The sequence below is a fragment of the Cyprinodon variegatus genome, unplaced genomic scaffold, assembly GCF_000732505.1.
Source record: "Cyprinodon variegatus isolate N-32 unplaced genomic scaffold, C_variegatus-1.0 Scaffold170, whole genome shotgun sequence".
NCBI classification, from domain to species: domain Eukaryota; kingdom Metazoa; phylum Chordata; class Actinopteri; order Cyprinodontiformes; family Cyprinodontidae; genus Cyprinodon; species Cyprinodon variegatus.
The window spans coordinates 1,206,434-1,208,451 of NW_015150623.1; the positions used below are offsets into that span (position 1 = coordinate 1,206,434).

Genomic DNA, 2,018 nt, shown 5'->3' on the forward strand with positions numbered 1-2,018 from the left:
GACTCTTGAATGTTGTCCTGTAGCATCTGGGACACTCTGGGCAGCGCCTGCTGCATCCTGATGGCAGTCCAGCGGGTGAATCCTACTTCATTCTCTGGTCACAGACTGAACTGTTTAATCAGGATATAATCATCCTCTGTCAGATTATCATGCTCACTAACCTGTGTTTCTCTCCGGCAGAGGTTCCAGTCTTAGACGGCAAAGCCGCTGCTACTGCAGATCCGTGGTCCATGTTTTAAATAAACATTTTTTGAGTAGTCCCACCGTCTGTCTTGCCTCGAATACTGGGTCCTCTGATTTGAGCCATGTCAGAAATGGCTTGTTTTGTGTCTTGTTGGTTTGCTCTGGTTAGCTATTGTTAGCTGGTAAGCTTTTAGTTGCCCTGACAATAGCAGCCTCTGATCTACAACTCACCACTTTGCTCAATACACATCTCAATGCTGTCATATCAAATACATTGTGCTCATGGATAATTGTTCATTTATAGGATTTAATGAAATTTGATTGATTTGAATGTTACCAAAAACTCCAGCTGCTTATCTGTTATATTATATGAGACATAGACTTTTCATCTGTGCTGCTAATCTGATGGACCGTTTTTCAGTGCATCACAACAGCTGAGCTAATTGATTGAATTTTAACAGAGACTCTAAATTGAGGACTCATTGATTTCCTTTTATGTTTACTGATTATTTTATGTATCCTATATTTATTTAACATGTTTGTAGTGCTCACATAATTTATAATAAAAAAAAAAAATACTGTTGTAGGGATTATTTGGTTTAATAAAATCTCACCCAATTTCAATTGAGATTGTTTGTGTTTATCTTATAGCAGTCTCTCTAAGAGCTGAATCAACTTCCATGAGTTAACAACTTGAACAGAGAGAGACATATTTTTTGTGTGTGCAGAAAATGATTAATAACTCTGCTTGAATTGTAAACCAAGTTATTAACATTTATTGATGGATAAGACAACTTGGATTTTATCAGCCAGTCCAAAAGCCTGGCCACAAAAAGGTAAGCAAGTTATCACCTGGTAAATGGGCAAATTGACAGCTGTAAACACTTGAACCACATTCAGATTATTGCTTAGCCTTGACTGGCAGGATTCATTAATTATCTGTAACTGTAACCTTGGTTACAGTTAAAAATAAATTCAAAGTCAAACCAATAAAAGTAACTCAGTTAAATGTTTGCCAGCCCCCTTCACCACAACGTAACATTTCTCAACCCTATTCCTGCTCTCAAATATAACTTAAAGCAGGTGGTAACCAACAACTTCTTAAGGTAAAAGCTGATTGGTTGCTGCCTCTCTTCACTGACATGTGCTTAATACATTACAACTCCGACCTCACACAGTCACTGTGACTAAGAGAAGAAATGGAGCAGAATAAGCTGGGCCGAGAAACCTTCTCCTGTTTAATCTGAATGAATATATTAAAGGATCCAGTAACTATTCCCTGTGGACAAAGCTACTGTATGAGCTGCATTGAACTGCACTGGAAAAAAGAGGATCAGAAAGGAAACCACAGCTGTCCTCAGTGCAAGAAAACCTTTATACCGAGGCCTGATCTGGAGAAGAACACCATGCTAGCAGCTTTAGTGGAGCAGCTGAAGAAGACTGGACTCCAAGCTGCTCCTGCTGATCAATGCTATGCTGGACCTGAAGATGTGGCCTGTGATTTCTGCACTGGAAGAAAACTGAAAGCCATCAAGATCTGTTTAGTCTGTCTGGCCTCTTATTGTGAGAAACACCTGCAGCCTCATTATGATGTGGCTCCACTGAAGAAACACAAACTAATGGAGCCTTCAAAGAACCTCCAGGAGAACATCTGCTCTCAACATGATGAGGTGATGAAGATATTCTGCCGTACTGATCAGAAGTGTATCTGTAGTCTCTGTTTATTGGACGAACATAAAGACCATGACACAGTGTCAGTTGCAGCAGAAAGGACTGAGAGGCAGAGAGAGCTGGAGGAGAGACAAGGAAGAATCCAGCAGAGAATCCAGGACAGA

At 40.1% G+C, this 2,018-nt stretch overlaps 1 protein-coding gene across 1 annotated transcript in view; it reads left to right on the forward strand.

Annotated features, from left to right (window-relative positions):
- Positions 1–2,015, forward strand: part of LOC107087000 (E3 ubiquitin/ISG15 ligase TRIM25-like) — a gene marked incomplete at its 3' end in the record, with an annotated part of 7,657 nt that extends 5,642 nt beyond the window's left edge. Inside the window, exon 2 of the mRNA XM_015378325.1 lies at positions 1,654–2,015. Within this exon, the coding sequence (XP_015233811.1) occupies positions 1,654–2,015 (362 nt within the window). The remainder of the gene's footprint in view (positions 1–1,653) is intronic.
- Between the last annotated feature and the right edge of the window lie 3 nt (positions 2,016–2,018).